This window comes from Poecilia reticulata, chromosome 5, assembly GCF_904066995.2.
Source record: "Poecilia reticulata chromosome 5, P_reticulata-male-v2, whole genome shotgun sequence".
Taxonomy (NCBI): Eukaryota; Metazoa; Chordata; class Actinopteri; order Cyprinodontiformes; family Poeciliidae; genus Poecilia; species Poecilia reticulata.
Genome location: NC_088834.1, coordinates 26,509,628 through 26,533,722, shown reverse-complemented (window position 1 = coordinate 26,533,722; position 24,095 = coordinate 26,509,628). Strand labels below are relative to the sequence as shown.

The following is a 24,095-nucleotide window of genomic DNA, read 5'->3' as shown; positions in this document are numbered from 1 at the left end:
TCATTTCATAGCTGACAAGAACTGGATGAAGAAAGCGTTTATGACCTAATAAATATAAAATGGGAAAACGCAACAGCAACGAGTTTAGCGAATAAATTCCATTGGAGTCAGGAGTAGGCTGAAATATCAAGTGATAATTTTTATTCACATGCAATAAAAAGGGCTGGATTCACTTTGAAAATATAAATACTGACGAGCAGTTGAAGTTTTTGATATGGACAAAATCTACAACTGTTCACCAAAACCACAACTTCACACCAAACACGTTACGTGTGTCAAAAACACGTCCGACACTTCAAGTTTGACGCCTGTGCACTTTGAATGCTGACATTTTGCTCTACGCCTAGTGTTGGCCTTGTCAGACGTGTCAAAATCATTCAAGGCGTTGTTCTCCGTTGCCGGCCTATTTGTTGGACACGTTGGACTCTCCTGACCGTGCTAGATGCCTAAAACGCGCCATGATGGGCCCTCAATGCACCTCCACATAGACTTTAAATGTAAGCCAGTCGCGTTTGGTGTGAACGCAGCAGAAGAATATAAATATTAAATCACGTTTTCAGCTGCGACCAATAAATTTTTTGTTGCGCGCTACTATGCAAAGTGTAAGAGCTATCAGAAAATATGGCTGTGCACGAGGCTATACAATAGCGTTGAAATTGAGGCCTAATTCAAGACCTCTAAAGGAATTTTACATTGGGGTTTTTTTTGTTTTTGTTTTTTTAAATCACCAGGTCGGCATCAGATCTCCAATTCAAATAAGAGTTTCTATTCATTGAACTATTCCATGCTTTTACACTCAAGAGTATTTTCACAACATTTAATTTTTTATTTTTTTGCCTAAGATTGAGATCAGTCCAGGTTTGTATAGCTCAAACCATGGACAGAATGATTCAACACTAATAATATGTTCTCTTTTGAAACCTCAACTCCATTTGCTGAAATGTAAAAAGAACAATTCAAACCAATCCATCCATCCAGCTAGATGGACTGGACTCCAATTTCACAAATCTTTTATATTTGACCTTTTGTAAAGATGTGCAATGATTTCCATTTGGTGAACGTCTGTGCAAAGTTAACTTACAGAGTTCTTGACTGAGGAAATGGCACCACCTGCAGCTTTTTGTTCAACAAATACTTCACAGAACCCAGGCACAACAGTAGATTTTCCATATTCTGCAAACACACACACATGAAATGACACCGACTCTCTGAGCCAATGGGGTATTTAGCTGGTTCCAGTTACATAATTAAATCTGTCTAAACTTAGCTTTGTGTACTTTGTTTTTCTAACCCAAAAGGACCACGTGTGAATGTTCTTGTAGATAAAAACACTTCCTGCATCCGCTGTTCCCATTTGACCTTTTTAATCAGGCAAAGTAAAACTTCTGCAACTTTGGTTTGACACTTCAGGGCAACTGTTGTTTACAGGTAATGGACTCTCTATAAAGATGAATCACTGCAACCTTGTCCATCTATACTGCCAGGTGGAAAACATGTCATCAACTGGACTCGACAAAGAGAATAGGTAAGAGTCTCCCACCGGATAATTACAGCGTGGATCGCAAGTTTCAGCAGGTGACAAGTTATTTACCTTCAGTAGTGCGATGAGTAGCATCTCATTTTCTGAACCACCATGTAAGACGACGCATCATGGAAAATATGGCAATCGGCTTCAGGAAGCTCAAATTATTGGCCTGTATCAAGCAAAGGCAAATGACCGCAGAAACTACTGAAATGGAGTTGACAACTGTCCACTGCGTTTTTAAAATTGGGATCGATATTAAGAAGAACCATCATTTTTATGTAAAAAATCATCACGATCGTTTTCTTTCATTAAAAAAAAGATTACTTGAAGCTAAAGTATGTAGCTTATATATATATATAAAGATGTTTTTATATATTTGTTTAAATTATCACAGCAACAGCAGCACTGTGAGGAGGTTGATCATAACAAATATGGAAAAAACTTATTTTTGTAAAAGTTACATCCTGTGGCTTTAAGCTCTTCATGAAATTAAATTGTTAAAAAGTAAAACAACTCAAGGCTACGTTCAGTTGTAAAAGTAAAAACATTTCCACATGCACAACGCGAAGGAAACTCAAGGGATTAGAATTAAACAGCCGCGTCCCCTTAAAAAAAATCAAATATAAAAAACCCCACAAAAAACAAATAAAATAAAAAAAATCCAAGGATTCATTGGGTTCAAATTGTTTGAGAGTAGTTGCATGCAGTCAAACTTTGGCTCGACAGAGTCAAGGTTGGGACGCGCAGAGCAGTGTGACTCTCCCATCATCTCTAAAAGATGGAGGTGAAAAAGTTACGCAAATCTGGACAAACTGCGGAAGCTTTCAGATGACGCAGGGAACAAGAGCCGTAAAGCTAAAGGTGATCCGGTGTGACTAATTTTTTGGCTGGGCAGCGTAGGCAGCTGTCAAACGTCGCACACCTGACCCAGGAAACCCAGATTCATTCAGAAGACTGGACCCTCAACTGCAAATACAGTATGTGATGCTTAAGATCCAATCTCTGCAAACTGTTAACTTCCTCTAAGTTTGGTTTGTGCTTGAAAAGTCTACGAAAGTCTGAAGTTTTCTCCTTTTAGACATAGTCTGCCGTAGCTGCTCCCTGTCATAGCGATTTACCACTTTGGCACAAGCGTTTGCAGACCAGAGACTCCATCTTCTCTTGTGTCCAGCCACTCCTCTTTCTGCCTCATGACATTCTTTTACACTTGCAGAAGTCGGGCAAAAGGCGTTAAAAAAAAAAAACCCGTTAATGACAGCCGCAGGCTCTGACCACCATGTTACGGTATTTCTTGAGGATGACGTTGGAGCTGTCGTCAAAGTACAGCACTGAGATGCCGTTGAGCTGCGTTGGGGCGCAGCAGGGCTGTGGCACCGTCTCCGGGTTGATGAAGTGCACCTGCGGTCAGAGGAAGCACAAGTTAATCTGCAGAGCATGTAGAGGCCGTTGTGAAAGTGCCAGCGATCAGGGACTGTTTGGGACTTACCAGAGTTTGCACGATGGCGTGATTGGTGGCATTCATGTCGGAGTTGAGAGGGAAAGCACACTCGCCCTCACAGTAATACGCAGCGTAGCCCTCCGGCGCTATTATCCAGTCCTGATCAGAGGAAAACCACAACCATAGTAACTGATGCTGCATACAAAAAAAACTGTGTGTAAAATGATATCCTTTGCTTTGTACCTGCCATCCTAAATCTCTGAAACTGACATACAGCTCGTGTTTCTTACAGCCCTCTTTTGACAATCCGAGGGTATCTGAAACATGAAAAACCAAAGTTTTAGCACAAAGCAACAGGTTAAATATTACGAAAGTCTCCCTGATAAGTACCAGTCCCGGCCTCTGCTGCCTTCAGTGCTTCTTGGACCGCCTTCTGTTGTTTGGAGCGGTTTGACTGCCGTCCTTTTTGGCCGGGAGCCGAGCGAGCGCCGCGGAACCGCACCTCGTTGACTTTAAAAAAGACAACGAGGAAAGGCTGCTTATCTTTAGGCCCACTCCCAGTCAGCAGCCCAGCTCTTCGGGGATTCCTCTTCTGGCCTTTGGAGGGCAAAATTTAAGTCAAGTCCAGTTTAGTTGTATTTGTATCGTGTCAGCAACAAGGCAGTTCAAAGTTCTTCACATCATAAAAAACATTTAGGCCAATTTGTCAAAAGCCATCATCAAAATCATCAAGCAAATACGCACCAAATATGTTGATCAACAACAGCTGTCTGATTGTTTTTAGGCAGACCTGCTACAATAATCAGTGCCACTAGATAGGATATTAGACCTTTGATTCTATAAATGTTCTTCAGATGATAGAAGGCTGACTTTGTAACTGTCCTTATGTGTTGATGAAGGTTCAGGTCAGAGTCCATCACTACACCCAGATTTCAGGGCTGATCGCTAGTTTCCAGCTGTAATAACAGAAGCTGCATGCCGACTCTTGATCTTTCCTCTTCCAGTCCAAAGATGATAAGTCCAGTTTTGTTTTTGTTCCGCATCAGAACGGTATGGCACATCCACACACTGACTTGTTCTAAGCATCTCTTCAGTGCATGGATGGGTTCAAAGTCACCTGATGACGTAATGTAGAGCTGTGTGTCATCTGCATAGTAATGGTACCTAATCTTAATTTAAAGTATAAAGAGCTGGCTAAATGTGGCAAAAATACATATCTAAGTACCAACAAAACTGGGAATTATTCTTCTACAGTAAATGTGAAAAATGCATGGATCATCTCAGATCATATGAACACCATTTTATAAACCCTTGAACTGCTATAACTGGCTTTAATGGTGATATCGCCCAAAGTTTATTGGCATCTACACATAGAACTGGCAGCTATGGTTCTGCTACTAATAATGTTCCAGTTCTTGTAGTTACCAAAGCAATAAAATGTGTAAAAATGAACAAAGTATCTTTTATCCAGATTCTTTTTAATCCTTTATTTCTGGTTCCAGGTATCTTCTATAAATACAAACTTTGCAATGCCAGTGCAGGATAACAGTTGGTACCGACCGTTGTTGTCCTCGAGAACCAGGTGCAGTCCCAGGTTCTGCTGAGGGCTGAGCTGCCACAGGGTGCTGGTAGCGGTCAGATCAAACACAAGCCATCCGTCATCTGAAGCCCAAACGTCTCGCTGATCCAGCAGCAAGAGTGCCGCTTCGCTGGAAGAGCAAACATGTGATGCGATGTTCAGTTAGTAACATTAATGTTTCTGCACGCTGAAGCGTTTTCACCTATTGGAAACATTTGGGGGAAACGTCAACTAAGATGGTTTGCAGCGTTCTTGCTTTAAAGCAGGTCGACTCCACTCAACAAAAAGGTTACAGATGAATAATCTAAACATAATGTCATATTAGAAACCCAAGGGTTTTTACTCTAAAATAAAAATGTTCCAAGTAAACGATGACACATCCAGCTTTTATTGCTGAGAATAGAGAAAATTATTTTTATTTTATACACCAAGATAATTGAAGATTTAAACCTTTCTTGGGTTGAGAAGACATGCAAGACAGTAATTTTTAGATACCTCCTTTATTTAACAAAAGCAAGCTTGTCCATGAAAATGTATAAAAAAATATTTGGTGTTTAGATAATGATATACAGCTCTGGAAAAAATGAAGAGCCCACTACACTGGCCCCATTGAAAACATCATGGTTATTTCACCAAATATTGATTTCTGAACTGTGTTAAAACATTAGTTTTGTTGTTTCTAAATGAATATTGACTTGTTTTCTTTGCATTATTTGAGGTCTGAAAGCACTGCATCTTTTTTGTTATTTTCACCATTTCTCATTTTCTGCTAATATTACATTTTTGCTTGGAATTTCAGAGACATGTTCATAGAATAAAACAATGTTCATTTTACTCAAACATAAACCTGTAAGGACATGTATGTATGATTTTATTTTTTAATAGCTAGCTCACTCTCCAAAACCAGTTTTTGCATAAACGGGTTCAGCTCTCAGACCTCTCGTCTCTGTAGCGAATTTCAAAGACAATTGATCTGCTCGCAGACATCAAGGTGACTTGTCCTGCTGCCTTCGGGTCTGTTTGGGGTTGTCTGTGAATGACAATGGTGTTATTTTACCACCATCGTCAGACTTACTGACCCAAATCAGACACCCAAGTACCGAGCTTCTAGCACCACAATTATCACCCTTTTTTTTTTTTATGGAAATGAAGGTTTTTACTCTTATTCATGCTACAGGTTCGGTCTAGACAGAAAGGCTGAATGTCACTTTAGAACAATTTAGAATTGCTTCAAATTGTGCATTTTGTACGCAGGTGATGTTTTTCTTTAACATTGATACTGTAGTCGTATCAACTATAGTTCATTTTGCAACAATTGCAGCTACATGTCTCTGGAGCCATGTCTCTACAAACGTTGCCAATCAAGCTGTTGTCCATTCCTTGTTGCAGAAATGGTTAAAGTCAGGAAATAAAGCATCTACGAGGTTTTAAAGGAAATGCTCAATTGGACTTCGGTCTCAATCAATCCAAATTTACCCATGCGACTCCCGTTGTTGTTGTATGACTTGGTAGAAATGTTAGATGAGACTTTTCATGGCTTTCTTTCAACTTTTCCCAACTCTTCAGTAAAAGTCGGTTTTCTCAAGCACAAGTTGTCACTTTAACCCATTCTCAGATCTCTGCAGCTCCTCCACCGTCACCATGGGCCTCTTGGCTATTAATGCTCCCACTGTCAGCTTAGGTAGAGGGTCATGACTTGGTATGTTTGTGGTTGTGCCAAAGTCTTTCCATTTTCAGGTGAGTCGTCAAAACGGTGCTACGTTAAATGTTCAGAGTTTGGGATTCTATTTTACAACCCAACCCTGACTAAAACTAATCCACAACTTAATCCCTGACTTGTCTGCTGTGTTGCTTAAGCTGGACGTTGGCATGTGGTCATTAATGTTCTCTAATAAACCTCTGACGCCTCCGCAAAACAGCTGGATTTGTGAATTCTGTTTCCCATTGAAGTGGTTTTTGAACACAGTTGGTAGCATTGGATTTTTATTATTTTTTAAAGTTCAGGGAAAAGAATCCTTTTAAGATGTTTACAAGTGAAAATCAGGTTTACTTCCTCTTCTGTTTTACCATTAGGCACTACTTTGTGTTGATACGCTGGCATAGATAAATATAGTGTGAGAATGACTACGAAAACATTTTACACAGAATTAGTTACATGTTTGAACATTTTCTTCAATCATTTTTTACCCTTTGCCTGTGTGGATAACGTTTCAGTCGTTCCATTGTCTAACTAGCCTTTTGTATCCGTTTTCGTTTAAAGACTGAAAGAAAATATAGATTTCAAAAAATTAAGGTCATTACTGAATCACCCCCTTTTGAAACAAAAAAAACCAAGTCAATGCAAAAGAACCAAAAAGAATAAAAATATGTTGTCTATTCCACAAGACAATTGCTGATTGTTTTTGTTTCAGCATGAAAGAAATGATGGCTCAAATTACAATTTTTTACAAGACTTGTTCCACAGAACAGCAGATTTACTTGGATTCGGGGGGGAAGCAAAACAAAAAGCTCAAGACCTCTTCCAACCAAACGTTACAGCGACAGTTGTGTTTTAAGCGCCTGAGGTTTTGATTAGTCTGAAAAGGTGTAATTTTAGGAGTTTGCCCGTCGAGCTGTAATTAAAGACGGTATTTTGAGTACCAAAAGTGGTGAAGAAGAAGCAAAACAGAAGCTGGCAAATGAAACACAGCGAGCGAGATGGGCAAAACGGAGTAACTACATGTGACGTCCAAGGGATATTTGGTATCACTTGTGGTGCGAGGAGTGCGGCGAAATTGCAGGTCTCCTGAGAACAGTCCTGTTTGGATTCTGTGAAAGTCTCTGTGTTTTCTGCAATTAACACTAACGTCTCTCTGCAGAAACATTTGGGCTCTGACATTCACGCGAGCTGAAGCGGCGTGTGTGGGGCCCGGGTGCTTATCTAGACCACATGAGGATAATCGGACAAACCGATCCGACGTTTATAGCACTTTAAAGGTCACCTGGAGAATGTTTTCCGATCGTTTTGCCAAGCGTGAGCGAGTTAAGGAACTTCTACCTCGTCACGATGGAAGCACCGGAAAAAACAAAAAAATCCCCTTTACTGTTCCACCCTGGAGTCCATCCAGTCTGGGAGAAATTAAACATATCCTCGTGTTAGCATCCTTCTTTTTTTTCTTAAATTGCGATAAACAAGTCTGGAGCTCATTTAAGTCAGACCCAACCGATTAAAATCTAGTCTGTTTGACTCCAAAACTGCAGAAAGTTTTGACACCATCATTAATGAAGGAGTGGTGGAAAACAAGATGAATGAAGAGTGTGACACCAGGACATGTTCACCTGTCTGGAGGCTCCTGAAGGACTTGGTAGACACTGACTCGGAAGGTTTCATTCCCGTCACGCTCCCGGATGAAGTCTTTGTAGATCCTGAACTCCGCGGCAGTGATGGCCTCGCCCTCTGGGATACGGGACACGTCGAAACGAAACGCCTGCGTGTGCGGCCGGACCAGGAGGTCACGGTCCCCGTCGACTGGCAGATGAAGAGAGAGAGAGAGACAGTTGTGATAGAAAACTTCTGATTAAAACTTCGTCCAAATGACGATGCCACACCACTAATACATGCAGGTTCTCTTCAAAGAATTAGCCTAAAATTCATCCGTCTTCCCATCAAGTTTGACCAGATTTCCTGTCAAACAGAAGCTTCCCCACAGCATGATGGTACCACCACCATGCTTTACCTTCTGAATGGTGTGTTCAGGATGATCCACCACCAACCCTCGTCTGTTCAGAGAGCCTCGCTCTCCACATTTGCCGTTTCTCTGCAAACTGCCACTGGAAGTTCTTGGATTTTTTTCTCCTTTTTTTCCCCCCCCTTTAAGGCAAAATTTGGTTCTGAACAAATAATCTCCACAACTTTAACTCTTACCCGTCTGTGTTACGCGCTCTACATGATGCTGTCGTTTCATCCGTATTCTCTAATAAAGCCCCCCAGCCTTCACAGATCTGCTAATAAGATGTCTTAATTGCATGAATTTTTAGTTTTAAAAAAAACTTAAATAAAATGTTCCATTAAATTGCAAACTGTACTTTTTTTGCAATTTTGTTCACAAAGATTGACTTTTTCATGAAAAAAAAAATGGAACAGACCATCGTTTCCCAAGGGGAAATATTGACGAATTACTTCATCCAATGTGTTAAATTTTAGTAAATACAATAGTAATTTCCATATACAAGTGACAAAATAAAACAATAATACATAAGTGCGATATCATTTTTATTATTAACTTTTTGTGCAAGTTAATTTTTTTTTCTAAAATCAACCAAACAAAAATGTAATCGTACTCTTTTTATTATTATTATTTTAAAAAGCACACATTTATAAAAGTTTGTTACCCTTTTTTAAAGATTTTTTTTTTTTTAGAAGAGTTGCAGATTTTTGCAGCTCTGACCCAACTGTATATCGCCAGACCGAGAGGCAAATAAAGCGCTTTGGATTGTGAAAAGTGGTGACCCCAGGTCTGTCCCATAAAATCCCAAATGAGATGCATTCAATTGTGGGGGGGCATATGGCAATAAAAGGCATAATAAAAAGCAGTTTATTATGGTAAACCAGTCGGTGGTAAACTGTTGTTTATTTAAACGTCCCTCTGCTGGGTGTTCCGCTTCCCGCAAGCTTGGAAGCGCTCCGTCACAAAAATAAAAAATAAATCCTACTTCCATGAGTGGAATGACTAATGTAAACATTATTTAACTCAACTCCCCCTCCTTAAATGCCACTATTGGGGGTGGAAGGAAGATAAAAACACATTCGTGGCTCGCTTTGGCTCTCCGTGTAAAATCGCACATATGTGCTGACCACAAGAAAAGGCCCGGTTCGGGCTCTGCCCGGAAAACCGCAGCAGCAAGTGCACTTCCTCGAACGCGCAACACAAAAGTACGGAAAGCCACACGCCAATTTCATGTGCGCCCTCAGCGCCTGGGTCGGCTCCCACCACACCTCCGTAATCATCTCGCAATGCGTCGCCACGCCGTGATTTCCTTTTGATTGGAGAGAGGAAAGCGGAACAGCGGTAACCGGTGGCACCACAAAGGTTTCCACCCATCCTTAAGGTTCCCCCCCAATAGTTAAAAAGGAAATAAATAAAAAACAGAAAAGGCTGTGAAATGTTTCTTTAGCAACCAGGTGTGCCCTTGAGAAGGGATCTCTCTCTCGCCCCTTTAGTTTGAAGCACCAGCCATCCATCCATACCCATGACGTCATTCGGATTTATATTCACGTTATATCTCAGATATCTGAGAGGATCATCCTTACATCTTCTCCTGACGCCTCTGATGCTAAAAAAAAAAAAGTAAAAAAATAAATGAATAAATAAATAAAAATAAACAAATCCGGAACGTTTTTTTTTACGGCATCGCACAATGACTCACAGTTCTCTAAAAACCCCTCTCAACATAAAAACACACACATGCCAGGAGCCCTGAGAGTGCCGCATTCTGAACCCTGCTAGTCATTTGTTTGACCGCAATTAAATGCTGCAGGGGGAACGAGGGGTGATTTTATGAAAGCAATAATTGCTTGTAAGGACTTGGTGTGTTTACGTTTGGGCCCATTAGCTGCACAGATCAGACCTCAGATATGCAAACTTCCCTCTGGGAGACATTTCGACACTACAGATTGCTCCCGACGCTGCGGGGCCACACAGCAACACGGCTATAATGAACCTATATGGACTTTTTTTTTTTTTTTTTACCAGTAAATCAATTTCGTCGCAAAGTCGGAGGTCGTAATTACGCGTTATGAAACGTTATTATTTGATAAGTGAAGCGAATTGTGAAATTTCTTATCGATGTCGAACTCTGTCCCTGTGAAAGCGGCGTCGCCGGTCTCCTTCTGGAAACTTTGACGATGATATTGATATTCATACAAAAAACGACGGCAACCATAAAATAAACCACACATAAATCGAGTAATAAATAAGTAGGCGCATGGAGGTTTATAGCACAATTAAAGTAAATATCAAAATGGCCCATTTTGCTGTCGTCTAAGCTTGTTTTTTCCTGCTTTGGTTCAAAAGGTATTTCTCGATTCTTCTGCAACTCGTCAGCTGCATCATCACCAGAAATCATAAATTCTTATTTTTCATATGGAGAACACTTTGTGACGTTTTCAACCAAAAATAATAGGTTAAAATTACTAAACAGTCCTTCAATTGTTAGGGTTTTAAAGGAGTGATTCTGAAAGGCGGACAATTAATCGAATAACCTAATATGAGAGATCTCATATTATGGAAATATTTGTTGTTGTTTTTTTTTTAGAAAAGTAGACAAAATAAATTGTCATAACCAGCCTTTAATCATCAGAGCGCTTATAAAATCCAACCGGAGTGTACTGGTTTGTTAGATCTCCCACCTACTGCTTACCACTTTCCTGACTTGCTGCTTTTGCTGGCACCGCATAACAGCGCGACCATGCACTAAAGTGTTTATTTACAGCATGTCTGTTTGCCATTTATGTCCCATCTCAAATCATCGGCGGTATCGGCGTGTCACATTTGGAAGGACGTCTTGAAACGATTGTGAAGCCACCAGGAAACAATGCCTTCAGTCAAATGTGGTGGAGAAAAACAGCTGGGCGAAGTGAGCTCAAAAGGAGAAATGCCACCCACCAGTTGTCTGTATTTTGTCTTTTTCCTCCCTCTCCTGCCTCAGAACTCCCCAAATGTGAAACCGCATGAATGTGCCTTTGGTGTTTGGAAACATATTTCCACATCTCGTTAGCTGAAGTGAAAAGTTCACCGCTGTAGCTGCGTAGAATGGGACGATGTCACGACGTCCGATTGTTTTACTGTCGACTTTACATTTTGAATCCCGCTGCTGATAGGAGAGGTGGCAAAGACTAGTTTCATTCTCTCCACCCGGTCCACGCCCCGAGGCAGGTTTGCTGGTGTAACAAAACAAGCACAAACACCATACCGCCTGCTGCTTCCCCCACCACACACACACACACGTTTGCATGGCTATCTTTGTGGGGACTTTCCACTGACTTCCATTCATTTCTACAGCCTAAACTTTATCCTTACCCTTATCCTAACCCTAACCAAAACTCAATTCACACCTTAGTCCTAAATCTGACCCCTGACCCAAAAGCAGTGTTTCCGCTTGGGGACCAGGCTTCGGTCCCCACAAGTAGCGGTGGGTCCGCACAATGTAGTATGTGTCAGGAAAATGATCCCCACAAGGTATTACAAACAAACGCGCACACACACACTTCAGAGCTTTTCTCCTCTAAGGCAAACAACTTGGATTCCTCCCTTTATTAACACAATGCCGCTTCGGTTTCCCCGACTTTTCATCTGTCACCGACTGATCACAAACCGCCGAGGCACAATGCACTGCGGCGGCTCTGATAACTGCAGGAAACCCACAGTTACCCGTTAAGTTGTAAGGTTGAGCAGAGAAATCAGACGTATGCATGTTGACGTGTACAGCATGGCGACGATTTATCACAACGAAAGTGACCCACGGGTTCCTACTGACACACAGCTAACAATTTACAGGTACATGTTTTGAAAGGAAGTGCACTGTCCTGTAATTATACAGTTTGAAGCGTCAGGAATCAATAAGAACTGGTTTCTACCATGTTCCAAATTCATTTGAATCTAGCCTCAATTATGCAAAAATTGTGTTTTGGCGTGACAGACTCCACACCCTCAATATCTGATAATCCCTTAAAGGGGCAGTATTAAGTAAAATTTATTATTTCGAACTTTACAACATGTTAGATTATTCCCTTATCAAAATCACATGCGGTGTTGCCTTCATTCTTTCATGTATGTTTAAGAAATCCTTTAATCTCCCATGGCAACCATTCAGATGTACCAAATGCCTGGGTTGACGCAGCACCGCCTTCGAGGATGAAGCTCCTCCTCTGAGCTGCAGTTTCCAAGCTTCAGAGCAGCAATCTCTCGTATGTCCCCCACTCAGCTCCTGCAGACTAGCCAGCATCAATTAGCAGGAGCTGTGCATATGATCAGCACTTTATACAAGCTACTTCTCAGTGAAGCGTTGGTGAAAACACTGTTTAAGGGTTAATAGAGGAGCCATGTTGTGTTGACTTCCTGAAGGCGGAGTTTCAGAAAGGGCAGGAGTTTTTAAAGCGACAGAGGCTATAAACTATAAAACGCTATAAAATGGCTCAATGTGCCTAGAAAATTCACGATGCTGCCCCTTTAAGAACAAGGGAATTGGGTGCTGCCAAGTGAAAATCAGCAATTGTCATCACCTCAACAAAAGTGCAATTTTTCTCCTTTTGATCGTCTTGTGAATTAACACAACACCAAGAAGAAACGACAACAGCGTGAGCGGTCTTGGAGGAGAAATTCAATATGGAACGAGTTTTATGATCACAATTATTCTTCACGCAGAAAGATGATTTACGAGCAGAAGACATTTGAAACAATCGTCCCAGGCATGGAAAGGCCATCGCCAGAATGTCCAACTTTCTTCATACATCACTTAGCATGTTAAAAAACTTTGATTTAATGACAGTACAATTACAAAGAACTCCAAAAGAAAAAAAAAGAAAGAAAGTCATGAAAGACGAATGGCTATTTCAGCAGGAATGCCACAATAAAAGAGTCTTCTTTCCAAAACGACTTAAGGGCCGAACATTGTGGGTTTGCACAGCTGCGTCGTAATGAACCACAAAACCTCTGGAACAATGTTCTTTGAACTGCTGAGACCCCAAAGAACGAGAAGCCTGGCTGCTCAGAGCAGACAGCCTGAACACAAATGTCAAGCACGGTGGTGGAGTGCTGATGATTTGGATTTGTTTTAAAGGCACAGTACCTGGGCTCTGAAACCCACTGGGAAATGACCTAATCTGTACACCAGTGAATTTTTAAAGTAAAAAAAGAAAAGCCATTGATTACAAATTCAAAACATATTTAAAAAATCCAAAAAGAGTTCATCTAATAAAGCGAGAGATGGTATGAAAGTGAAACTACGTGTTAAAGGAGGCTCAAAAAGCTACTGAAATGTGGATTTGCTTTGTTTTCCCCCACACATTACGGCATTAATTTGGCTTCATCGAAGGTTATTTTTCTAAATTATTTTGTTCTGCTTTTTTTTAATGTTTTATTGTGACCTTACACGTAAACACTGACAAATGTTGTTCTTTATGGATGACGTTAGAAAGCGTCACGTCCTAAAATAATGGCCTAAGAAGTGATTTTTTTTTTTATGTTTGTTTTTTGCCTATCAAACTCCAGCCTTCAGGGGCCACTATTCTGCAATTTTTAGATGTGCCACAGGTACAAAACACTGGAATGAAATAACTTAATTACCTCCTTCTTGTGTAGAGGCCTTGCTAATGACCTAATTATTGTATTCAGGTGTGGTGCAGCAAAGGCACATCTAAAAGTTGCAGGACAGTGGCCCTCCAGGACTGGATTTTTTTGGGGAAAAAAAAATGTGTTTGTTTTTTCAAAATCACTTTCGGGGAAAAAGAAATTACTTAGCCCATCAGGAAGGTGGTGGTATTAAATATTAACCTGCTGTAATGTCTTCCATATTAAACATTTCCATGTCTCACACACACACAGCAGATTAATTGTTACGATAATAATAATCAGTGGTAAAACTCACCGAGGTTGACGAAGCTCATCACCGTGTCCGCGTCGTCCAGGAAGCGGCTGTCCTGCGGGCTCACCACCGCCGACGCCTGCCCCTCCAAAACCGCCCTGTACCGCGAGTAAGCGCGCGGCTCTGCCGCCGTGGACACGGTGTTGTACAGATCCAGCATGAACGTCGGAGCGGCGTTGTGCTTGGCGTGAGCGTGCGGCCGCGGGCGGTGCGGCAGGCCCAGGATGGAGAGGATCTCCCGCTGGATCTCCCTGCGCTCCTGGCTCCGCAGTCTCCGGTGGATGAAGCTGGAGCCCACCTCGTTGTCCACGGAGAAGTTGGAGAAGGAGACGCGCGTGGCCGACGCGCAGGTTCCCCAGCACGACAGCAGGAACAGAGCGGTCGCCAGCATTTTATTTTATATTTCTTTTAAAGTCCCCTCCGCCCCCAACTTTTACGCGCGGCTCTAATCCAAAAGGAGACGCCGGAGATGCGATCTGTTCCTCAGGCGGTCCTCGGACATGTGCAGAGAGTTAGAAACACGCCTCCTGCTATCAACGCCGTGTGTCGTTCATTCATTCATAATTCCCCATTTGCGCGCCGTGCAGCCGTGATTCAGCCACGCGCGCTTCTCTGACGGCTCCTCTGGGAAAGGACTTTTATTGCGGCGCTGCGTCAGAGGAGGGGCGCGAGCGGTTCAGAGAAGGACCAGCACGCGACATCTAAACAACAAATTCTCCATAAAGTTTTCTAAAATTGAATCCACTAAAAAGATACACGTTTAACAGACGAAAGACACCTAAATAAATGGGTTAAATTTCAACCAATTTTTGTTTACAAATGTACTTATTGAACTAAATTTTCTTTATTCTAAAGTCTTATTGGATTTTTTTTACTTTGTTTAAAAGTAACCAAAACTGGAAAAAACTTTAAAAATCTTCTTTAACAAGGGTGACATACAGATCATTTTCCTGACAGTTCAAGGGACAAATCTTGTATTTCCGAAATAAATCCAACTTACAGACAGAAACAATGACGCAGCTCGAGTCTTAGGGCAGCTTTTGCTGAATGAATTTACTTTTCACTGATAATAAAACCTTTCACCTGCTGCTTGGATAAGTACGACAAATAAGAATTACAAAAAAACAACATCTTCCATTAAATGCACACCAAAATGTGTTAGAATCTTTTTTATTTTTTTTTTGCAAACGCAAATGATCTAATTGTGATACAGTTGAACTGCTAAACATTCCATTCACAAATTAAAAAACCTAATTATTTTAATAGGCAGTATTTAGTATCCTCTAAAACCTATTTTTATAGTGCACGGACGGGCGGAGGGGAGACACAAAGTGCCATTTATCTTAAATGAATGGGTGTGAAGCTTTGATATTCCGTTGAAGGCTCAGGGTCAGAGTGCCTTCTGGTTTGGACGAGACTGCTTGAGGTGCTGCTGTTTAAAACGAGCTGGAATGGATCGGCATTTAAAGTCCTTTTCTTTCGCATTTCGGGACTCTGTGGCCAGCTCTTACACAAAACCCCCCTCCCCCCCCCCCCCCCCCCCCACCCCCCTATCTGTCCATCATAAAGTGGTTTGAATTGTTATCAACAATCTGCATTGAAAAAGGGGCAAATCCCCTTTACGGCGCAGAAATTCTTTGAACCGAGACAATAAAGGGAGGCCCGCCCTAATTGCTGAGTGATCAGCGGTAGTCTGGGTGCATGACGGGACATGCAAATGTGCTTCCAAAGAGACGCTGCAGCTCTGCTTTAACAGATCAGGGGAGCAGGTGAGAAGCGAGGCCAGCTTTGCTGCGGCTTAAGTAAAGCGTAAGAAGTTGTACCGCTGCTATTTGTACACCTTCAAATGAGTTTTTCACATTTGTCATATTTCACCTGTTGTCTTTGCTGCGTTTTAGTGGGGTTTAATGAGGTGAACAAAGAAGCACATAACTCTGAGGAGAAGCTGGTTTCTGAAGTCACTTTACAAGTAAAAATCTAAAATATAATATGCACACGTGTGTTTATTTCTCTTAAAGTCAAAACTTACCACCCTTCACGATTAGTATTTTTGAGTTTTACCAGATTTGCGATTCTTTTTTTTTTTCTCCATTTTTTTCTTTTCATACTATTCTCAAACTGAAGGTTTTCTCAATCAGAATTAGGTCACTACTTTGACTAGACCACATGCTTTGAACTAAGCCATCATCGCAGCTCTGGATCAATGTTCAAGGTCTGAAATATGGTGCTGAAATATTTATATTCATAAAAAAAAGGTTTTTGAAATTGTCTTCAAAATATGATTTTCATCAGCAGCAGCATCGGAATTAGCAGAAAACGCAGTTTGATTTGCAGCAGACATTACGCAGCTGAAGATGTTTACACCGGCACACACAGGTCACGTAATGTGACTCATCCCTCGCAAACTCAAATAAACTCACGAGTCATCCAAGTGGGACACAAACATTTGTAAACCTTAGCATCCCCTTGACTGTAATTATTTAGACTACAGTTTCTCTAAATTGGTTTAATTATCTTTGGATGTAAACAGACACAGCTACACAATGTAAGACAGACGTTTTGTTGTTGTTTTAAGTGATATAAACACAACATTTATTTTTTTCCAACATATGCTGATAACTTTAGGGAGTTAGTTTCATGAATTAAAAAAATAATACAGATTCCACAGAACCTAAGAATAATATTTTGTATTCATTAAAATGTAAAAGTCACTTAAAAGTAGTTTATTCTCAGCTAAAATTAACACTGATCCTGGCCGTGAACACACCGTCCCTATAGTGGCACATGCACAAATTTGAAGAACACCGAATTATTTTCAAGAAGTGAAAGAGCCTGAATACCTACATACACACCAAACCTTTTAGACGATAGGTTTTCATTCTCTTTCAACTCCTTTTGAAATATGTTGAAGTTTGTAGTTATTAAATATGCGAAACGCTTACAGAGAAATTAGGACAATCACAACACCGTAGTTGGAAAATCATTCAACTCTTAGAGAAGCTTCCGGATATTTTCAGGAATTCTTTTCATCTTTCACATTTCAATCCAGCAGGTGGCGATAATGAGACTATAAGCTGGTTTTCGAACATCTAAGGAATCGCCGAGTAAAACGAAGTCATCAAACTGCGACACAGACGCACTGCAGTGGTAAGCGCCACACCTTTGCTCTGTAATAATATACGTTATATTTAGACCTTGCGCTAATGATCTAATTTAACCCATTAAAGCTTTGTGTATTAATACAGTTTCTAGAAACAGCTGCTAATATTAAAATGATGAATGAAGAAGTTAAAAATATGTTTAGCCCAAAGCTAAAGACGGACGGAGCTAACATTAGCGTCTGAACTGCTCATTCGCGTTTATTTCTCAACTTTATTAAACCAAGGCTAGTTTCATATACCTTTAGGTCTTTGTTAAGTGCTATTTATAATTGGTAATTTCTTATTTTATTTGTTTAAAACCGTGTTAGAGTAAGCCATATTCAGTCGGCGCTTGACATGTTGTTAGCAAGACCGTTACTTTAGCTGTAAAGCTAGTCCATATTATGTTATAAAATTACCTTCTAGTTTCATCTGTGACAACATTCGCTACATATGATTGTGTACTGCCTTTTGCAAATGTATTTTTTTGTCTGTAATGGATAATTGAAATAATTAATATGAAAATAATGGGTTGTTTTAATAAAGAGAGCTCATCTTTGCGCCTTTTCCCGCAGCCGTACATTCGGTGCGCCTTTAATGCATTATGAGTTTGTTCGGAACGGCTTCCAGCTTTGGAACAGGAGGGACTGGTGTTTTTGGAAGCACGACAACTGACAGCCATAATCCCATGAAGGTAAACTGAAAGAACTCGTTGAACGTAGTGCAGTAATCGTGACTCATGTGCATTCCCCTCTCACCTGTTCGCCTGATGTTCTCTCACAGGATGTCGAAGTGACCTCGCCTCCAGATGACAGCATCAGCTGCCTGGCCTTCAGTCCTCCAACCATGCCAGGAAACTTCCTTATTGCAGGATCCTGGGCTAACGATGTAAGTTGGTTGTTGAGTCAATCAATAGAAATCTATGCAGACAGAAACCAAGGATGGATTTTGTGCGTGATTTGTGACCCAGTGTGCTTGTTTGAGAGCAGCTGCTGTAAAATGTTACTATAGTAGAGCTCTAAAGGTCTTTTCCATGGAGAATGTAGGTCCCTTACTTTGACTGGGTCAAGCTGTCAAATTCATTATTATGGTAGTATCATTGGATGCAGTATTTGTTTTGTGATAAATTACTTTAGTAGTATTCATGTTTTCAATATCTGAAGTATATTTGGTGATTTTAATACTGCATAAAAACATAACATGTTTTCCTGATGTTGTGCAGGTTTATTTTGGATGCTATTGTTTAATTTGTGTAATTGACCACATGCATTTGATGATATACAAATGAAATAGGAAAGGCAAAAAGCGAGTTAAATACTAGTTAAATATGTTTAGACATTTTTCCAATCCTCCTTTATCAGGAACACAAGAATGACATATTGGATTTATTCACTCATTTAAGCTTTTTTTGTGATTAATGTGAATTTTAATCTTGTTATTCACTTGGAAACTTACAACAAATAACATTAAAACTAATATTTTTAACGTTACTTGTACACAGTCTGAATTGTCAGGAGATGGTTGCAGCTCACTTTATTCACAGTCTGGATGCAAAGAGGTGAACGCTGAAAAGGACAAACAGAGCAAATATATCCAGCCTTCCTGTTATCAGCTGAAGTCTTTCTCTCACTTCTTCAGAGCCCAAATCAAACATGTTTAAAAACGGGTTTAGGAATTTTACAATGCTCATTTTACAAGTCTGTGCTTCTACTGACTTGATTGTCAAATACTGATGCTAAAAACGGCTAACATTAAATCTTCCACATTAGAATTATTTGCACAACTTTTCCTAAATTTTTTTGGTTTTCACCAGCCTCCTAATGCTGAACACAACTGATTTTTCTTTGCATCATAAATGCACAAGAATGACACATTTAGGTTCAGAATTATTATTCAAATATATTTGTTTGTTAGGGTCTCCATTAGCCATTGCCATGATATGGAAAACCTATTACAGAAACAGTTACACACACATAATATAGTGTTAGTAACATAACATATTATTGCATGTATATACATTAGAACACTTTATATTATAAAATACTTTAAGAAGGTACTGTCAGAAGCTCTAGCATTAGTCTAAAACGGATGAAGAAAGGGAGTTGAATGTTCTCATTTAAAAATAACGTTGTTGCATGATGGAAAATATCCTTTTTAAACATGCTAGTAATAAAATTGTGCCAAGTGTGACTAAATATATGTTGATCATACAAAACATTTTGTGTATTAGTTAAAATGTTTGTGAGCAACCTGGAGGAATGATTTGGGTCACTATCTTGCCTAAAGCCTCACTTTCTTTATTTTTTCCGAACAATTTCTGGGTTTAGAGGTTTTGCTTCAGGACTTGAAGGTGTTTCTCTCAAATCCATCCTGTTACATGGAAAGCTGAACGTAACTTCGTTTCCACAAACCAGACAAAAGTCACGCATTTCCAGTTGCATTTTGTCGTTTCTGTGTGATTTCAGGTGAGATGTTGGGAGGTGCAGGACAACGGACAGACCGTCCCCAAAGCCCAACAGATGCACACGGGTCCGGTGCTGGGTGTCTGCTGGAGCGACGTAGGTGTCATCTTACAAAAATAAAACAACTCACACGGCTCATGAGGGTGCTTGAAATCCTTCAAAACACTGGTACATCAATTGGGTGTTTTCAAGGTTTGGAAAGTGCTTGGTTTATGTATAAAGCCATTGAAAGTGTTTGATATATCAGTAGCAGAGGTTTGTAATAAAATGTAATCTAACGCTTAAAGTCCTAAACTTTGACATTATTTACAGTTGAAATGAGATATTTTAGTACATCTGCTAAAACAACGGACACTTTTTCTAACTGTCTGAAATTAAATCAGACTAAACTCTTCATGTTTTAGGTCAGTTAGAATTAAAATGATCTCTATTTGCTAAATGCCAGAAAACTTGGCAAGATAATAGCTTTAGAGAATCTTTGTAACTTTCTATGTATATTTTGCTTAAATATTTAATTTGATCAGCAATGTCATTTACCATACCTCGTATTGTTTCAGTGTGATAAATATTTATCATCACAAGACATTAACAGTAAAAAGTGATGTAATAGTAAATTGAAACTTTAAAAACTTTTTTTTTTTTTTAGTTCATTTGTATCGTTGTTATCCCCAAAGTTTGATGCTGGAAAAGTTTAAAAACATTCTTCGAAAATGCTTGTAAAGTTTTTGAATTTTAATGTGGGAAAAGTGTACAAACCCTGAATCCATATGTTAGATTTTTGCTGCTGGATTGCAAAAAAAGCTTATGATGTCATGTTTGTTTTTTATTCTGCAGGACGGCAGTAAGGTATTCACCGCTTCATGCGACAAGACTGCCAAGATGTGGGATCTTAACAGCAACCAAGCGATGCAGATTGCACAGGTTGGACAAGATCCCGCCGGGTCCGCCGAGCGATCAGATTGATTTCATCTCACACGTCTCCTCCTTCCTGTCCCCAGCATGACGGTCCAATCAAATCAATCCACTGGATAAAAGCCCCAAACTACAGCTGTATCATGACCGGCAGCTGGGATAAAACACTGAAGGTATGACAGCCGTCTTCAGGGTTTCCCACAGAAAACTTAAGCCTGGTGGTAGAAGCGCTGGGGCAGTCATCCTGCGGCCCACCATGTTTTTGAGTTAAATAGGTTTCAAAGTTGACAGGAAATGTGAAAATATGACTAGGTAATTATGTGTTATTGGAAGATATTATTCGCGATACCTAAACACCAACTGTAAAGTCTTAAAAAAGGCAAACAAAAAAGCAGTTGTTTCAGTCGTTTCATCGTAATTGAAGTGTCCAAAATTTGTTGATCCTTTATCCGTGACTTGTCACTTTATGTGCTGAAGTTCTTGGCATGTAGACCAATAAAGATTGGCAGTGGTTGCAGAAACCGGTGTATAAAAAAACCCTACAGCAAATAAATAAACAATTATTGGTGGGGGTACAAGTCAAGCCTGGTGGCCCGCCAGGCTTATAAAACTCTGTGGGAAAGCCTGCTTCTTCAAGCACTTTGAACACATTCGTTTGTTGCATTTATAGAGAAAGTAATTCCAGTCTCAGACACATCTGTCAATCAGTCTGATGTTTTGTCACATTTAGAAACATTGGCATTTTTCTCTTTAAAGTTTTGGGACACCCGCTCGCCCAACCCCATGATGTCCCTGCAGATGCCCGAGAGATGCTACTGTGCTGACGTTGTAAGTTCGTTATAACCAGCATGAGGTCATTTCTAAAAGTTTTCCGTTGAGAGAACTGACTCACCCTGTTGGACGTAGGTGTATCCCATGGCAGTGGTAGCCACAGCGGAAAGAGGCCTTATAGTGTACCAGTTAGAGAACCAGCCTTCTGAGTTTCGCAGAATAGACTCACCTCTCAAACATCAGGTGAGCTGCTCTTTAACTCTTTGAGGTTTTAAAAATGTTGCAGTGTTTTATTGTTATGCAAATTCAGTGTTGCCTGTTTTTTGCTTTTCAGCACCGTTGTGTTGCCATATTTAAGGACAAGCAGAACAAGCCAACAGGCTTTGCACTGGGAAGCATTGAGGGTAGAGTGGCGATACATTACATCAATCCGCCAAATCCGTGAGTTTTTGTAAAACACACAACCCGTATCCGAACCTTACAAAAAAAACCCCAACAACTTCACCGTATTCTCCAATCTTCTTTAGAGCCAAAGATAATTTCACCTTCAAGTGCCACAGGTCCAATGGAACCAACACAACCACTCCACAGGACATCTATGCTGTAAGTTGATCATCTTGTATTAACACTATTAAAAGTTAGTGATGGGATACAGATTTTCTTCACTTTTTTATACAAGTTTGGCAAAAGCAACTAGCACTGCACATCACCAGGAACACATCCTAACTATGGTGAAATACGGTGGTGGTGGCAGCATCATGCTCTGGGGTTGCTGTATTCAGCAGAGACGGTGAAGATGGATGGACATCAGAGGATTTTGAATTTAAAACTGTGCCATGTTGTATTTTTCTTAATAAAAAAAATAATTGAATTGTTTATTTGCATCTTTTAATATATTTCTAATATTGTATACAAGAGGCTTGAATGGTTAAATGAGAAAGCTGTAGAAAGTGCACATTTTTTTCCTCCGCTTAATTGTCAGAACAATCAATTATTCCAATCGATCAGTAAAATAATCATCAGTCGTTAACCTTACTCTACTTCTGTTTCTCCTGACCAGGTTAACGCCATCTCCTTCCATCCTGTCCACGGCACGCTGGCCACCGTGGGCTCCGACGGACGCTTCAGCTTCTGGGACAAAGACGCGCGCACCAAGCTGAAGACCTCCGAGCAGCTTGACCAGCCAATCACAGCTTGCTGCTTCAACCACAACGGCAACATCTTCGCGTACGCCTCGAGCTACGACTGGTCAAAGGTACTTCACAGTCGGTTCTTCACCTCTGTTTATCGTTTTACTTTAAAAAAAGAACAACAAAAAAAATGGAAACAAATCTTTATCTTCTAGGGCCATGAGTACTACAACCCCCAGAAAAAGAACTATATCTTTCTGAGGAACGCCGCTGAGGAGCTGAAGCCTCGGAACAAGAAATGGTGAGAGAAGGGCAGCCGCCGTCTGTTACCGTGGAGACCGTGGTCAATGAATGGGGCTGCCCCATTTCCTGATTGCTCCTGTGGCTCTGGCTGTGGGCTCTCAAGGGCATGCATGAATGTGGGCAGTAAGGATACCGACATGATTTTTTATTTATTTGTTTATTTTTCAATTCAGCCTCGCTCTGTAGCCACCCGGTTTGGTAAAAGCACTTTGCACTTTAAATATGTAATGTCGTTTGCTCCAAATCTGTGTGTGTGCACAAACTACTCTTGTACTCAAACAAGGTTGTATGTAAAGGATGGAGCCTTATGTCTTAGCTAAAGAGTCTAGCCTGTATACATGAAGTACTTAATGTTAAGGAGTGGTACTTAAAGATGTTATTTATTGGAATGGAATATTGAAGTTCAAAATGAAAAATATTCTAAATACAGAAAACCAAGCATATTTTGTAAGCGCTTTGCTTGTAGAATAGCCATTTTTCCTTTTGTTCAGAAATAAACGAGCGATGAAACAACCTTGCTGCTCTGTCACTGACTGCTACTTCCTGTCTCCAGATTCGTCGCGCCAAGTCGCACCTCTTGTGGAGAATTGCGGGAGACCTGCTGCTTTAGTGTGCGTGTATGCGTTCAAGACATGCTCCTTCCTTTCGACAGACGTCTGGACCAATGCCGTGGCTCTCTGGTGCCTTGCATGGACCAATCAGAGGGGCCAACCCATCTTGATGTTGCATGATAGTTGGCCTTTTTAAGTTTTTCGTAGAAGGGGAAGAGGGCTTTAATTTGATATTCGTCTTGATATTTTTTTATGACTATTTCAGTGTGTCCAAGTTTGTTTGTTTGTTTTTGTTCCCACAACTTCCAAAAAGTTTTTCATTTTCTTGTAATTTTGCTGTTATTGTTCCATTAAAGATATTGGGATGTAAAATAAATAAGTGCGCCCTCTTAGATTCCAACGTTGTATTTGCGTTTCAACAAGACAGTCAACTGTGACCAAAAGGATCTCTGTATAAAGTTCTGTGTTCGGAGGCTGCAGAGCAAAGGTAATATTTACGGACTTGACAAAGATCTCACCTCACGTTTTTTGGATGCTAAATGTTTTAATTACTCCCTGCTATCTGCCTGTTTTACTCACAGTTAACCAGCAGGTGGAGCATTTTCCCCCCAACAGTTTTAACTCGGCAGGACAAATGGGATCAAAGGTGTGTGATGAGACTCT

At 40.4% G+C, this 24,095-nt stretch overlaps 2 protein-coding genes across 4 annotated transcripts; one reads left to right on the top strand and one right to left on the bottom strand.

Annotated features, from left to right (window-relative positions):
• Window positions 1–114: 114 nt before the first annotated feature.
• LOC103465082 (bone morphogenetic protein 7-like) lies at window positions 115–14,940 on the bottom strand. The gene is made up of 7 exons (XM_008409634.3): window positions 14,167–14,940; window positions 7,861–8,050; window positions 4,524–4,672; window positions 3,354–3,560; window positions 3,207–3,280; window positions 3,012–3,122; window positions 115–2,923 (listed from the first exon to the last, which is right to left on the bottom strand). Exons 1-7 carry the CDS (start codon window positions 14,552–14,554, stop codon window positions 2,774–2,776), a joined length of 1,269 nt encoding a protein of 422 aa, XP_008407856.1. The 5' UTR covers window positions 14,555–14,940; the 3' UTR covers window positions 115–2,773.
• Window positions 14,941–15,916: 976 nt separating this feature from the next.
• On the top strand, window positions 15,917–23,824 carry rae1 (ribonucleic acid export 1). 3 transcript variants are annotated; one of them, XM_017305014.2, is made up of 14 exons: window positions 15,918–15,932; window positions 17,213–17,310; window positions 17,879–17,997; window positions 18,087–18,191; window positions 19,769–19,861; window positions 20,600–20,686; window positions 20,764–20,850; window positions 21,434–21,505; window positions 21,584–21,691; window positions 21,783–21,889; window positions 21,976–22,051; window positions 22,509–22,703; window positions 22,794–22,879; window positions 23,435–23,824. In XM_017305014.2, coding segments are annotated over exons 3-14 (1,107 nt in total). In that variant the 5' UTR covers window positions 15,918–15,932; window positions 17,213–17,310; window positions 17,879–17,907; the 3' UTR covers window positions 23,436–23,824. The 3 variants fall into 3 exon arrangements, with proteins under 3 accessions (XP_008407854.1, XP_017160503.1, XP_081463503.1); XM_008409632.3 differs by lacking the exon at window positions 23,435–23,824 and having other exon boundaries at window positions 15,917–15,932; window positions 22,794–22,883; XM_081607377.1 differs by lacking the exons at window positions 15,918–15,932; window positions 23,435–23,824 and having other exon boundaries at window positions 17,309–17,332; window positions 22,794–22,883.
• The last annotated feature ends 271 nt before the right edge of the window (window positions 23,825–24,095 follow it).

Bases quoted from the DNA above. Each gene is read 5' to 3' on its own strand.
- LOC103465082 (XM_008409634.3), bottom strand. From the start codon at position 14,554: ATGCTGGCGACCGCTCTGTTCCTGCTGTCGTGCTGGGGAACCTGCGCG. The intron at 3,281-3,353 runs GTACTTATCAGG...TTCATGTTTCAG, and splicing joins GGCAGCAGAGGCCGGGACTG to ATACCCTCGGATTGTCAAAA. The intron at 3,123-3,206 runs GTACAAAGCAAA...TCCTCTGATCAG, and splicing joins TCAGAGATTTAGGATGGCAG to GACTGGATAATAGCGCCGGA.
- rae1 (XM_008409632.3), top strand. From the start codon at position 17,908: ATGAGTTTGTTCGGAACGGCTTCCAGCTTTGGAACAGGAGGGACTGGT. The intron at 20,687-20,763 runs GTTGGACAAGAT...TCCTGTCCCCAG, and splicing joins AAGCGATGCAGATTGCACAG to CATGACGGTCCAATCAAATC. The intron at 22,704-22,793 runs GTACTTCACAGT...TTTATCTTCTAG, and splicing joins CGAGCTACGACTGGTCAAAG to GGCCATGAGTACTACAACCC.